Here is a 512-nt window from a genome sequence, read left to right on the forward strand (position 1 = left end):
GTGTCCCTGGGGTCGGGGTGTCCCCAAGGGCTGGGGTGTCCTTGGGGATGGAGGTATCCCTGGGGCTGGGGGCCACCATGGGCAGTGGTGCCTGGCCCCTGCTACAGGCCCCTGCATGCCAAGGCCGAGCAGCACCTCATGTGTGAGGAGCACGAGGACGAGCGAATCAACATCTACTGCCTGCGCTGTGAGGCACCAACCTGCTCCCTCTGCAAGGTCTTTGGGGCACACAAGGACTGTGAGGTTGCACCGCTGCCCGCTGTCTACCAGCGCCAGAAGGTGGGTGGCCCTGGGGAGGGGCATGCAGGGGACTGGGGAACCCTAACCCACCCAGCTGGTCCTCATGCCCATCCCATCCCTTTCCAGAGCGAGCTCAGCGATGGCATTGCCATGCTGGTGGCGGGGAATGACCGCATCCAGGCCATCATCACACAGATGGAGGAGATCTGCCGCACCATAGAGGTGGGACAGGACAGGGGGTGTCCCTAGATGCCACACTGGTGGTGGGGGAG

At 64.3% G+C, this 512-nt stretch overlaps 1 protein-coding gene across 1 annotated transcript in view; it reads left to right on the forward strand.

Moving 5' to 3' along the window:
* Window positions 1-107: 107 nt before the first annotated feature.
* Window positions 108-512, forward strand: part of LOC104405319 (tripartite motif-containing protein 54-like) — a gene marked incomplete at both ends in the record, with an annotated part of 2093 nt that continues 1688 nt past the window's right edge. Inside the window, 2 exons of the mRNA XM_010013992.1 lie at window positions 108-279; window positions 367-462. Of these exons, the coding sequence (XP_010012294.1) occupies window positions 108-279; window positions 367-462 (268 nt within the window). The remainder of the gene's footprint in view (window positions 280-366; window positions 463-512) is intronic.

The sequence above is a fragment of the Nestor notabilis genome, unplaced genomic scaffold (assembly GCF_000696875.1).
Source record: "Nestor notabilis isolate BGI_N333 unplaced genomic scaffold, ASM69687v1 scaffold25734, whole genome shotgun sequence".
Lineage (NCBI taxonomy): Eukaryota > Metazoa > Chordata > Aves > Psittaciformes > Psittacidae > Nestor > Nestor notabilis.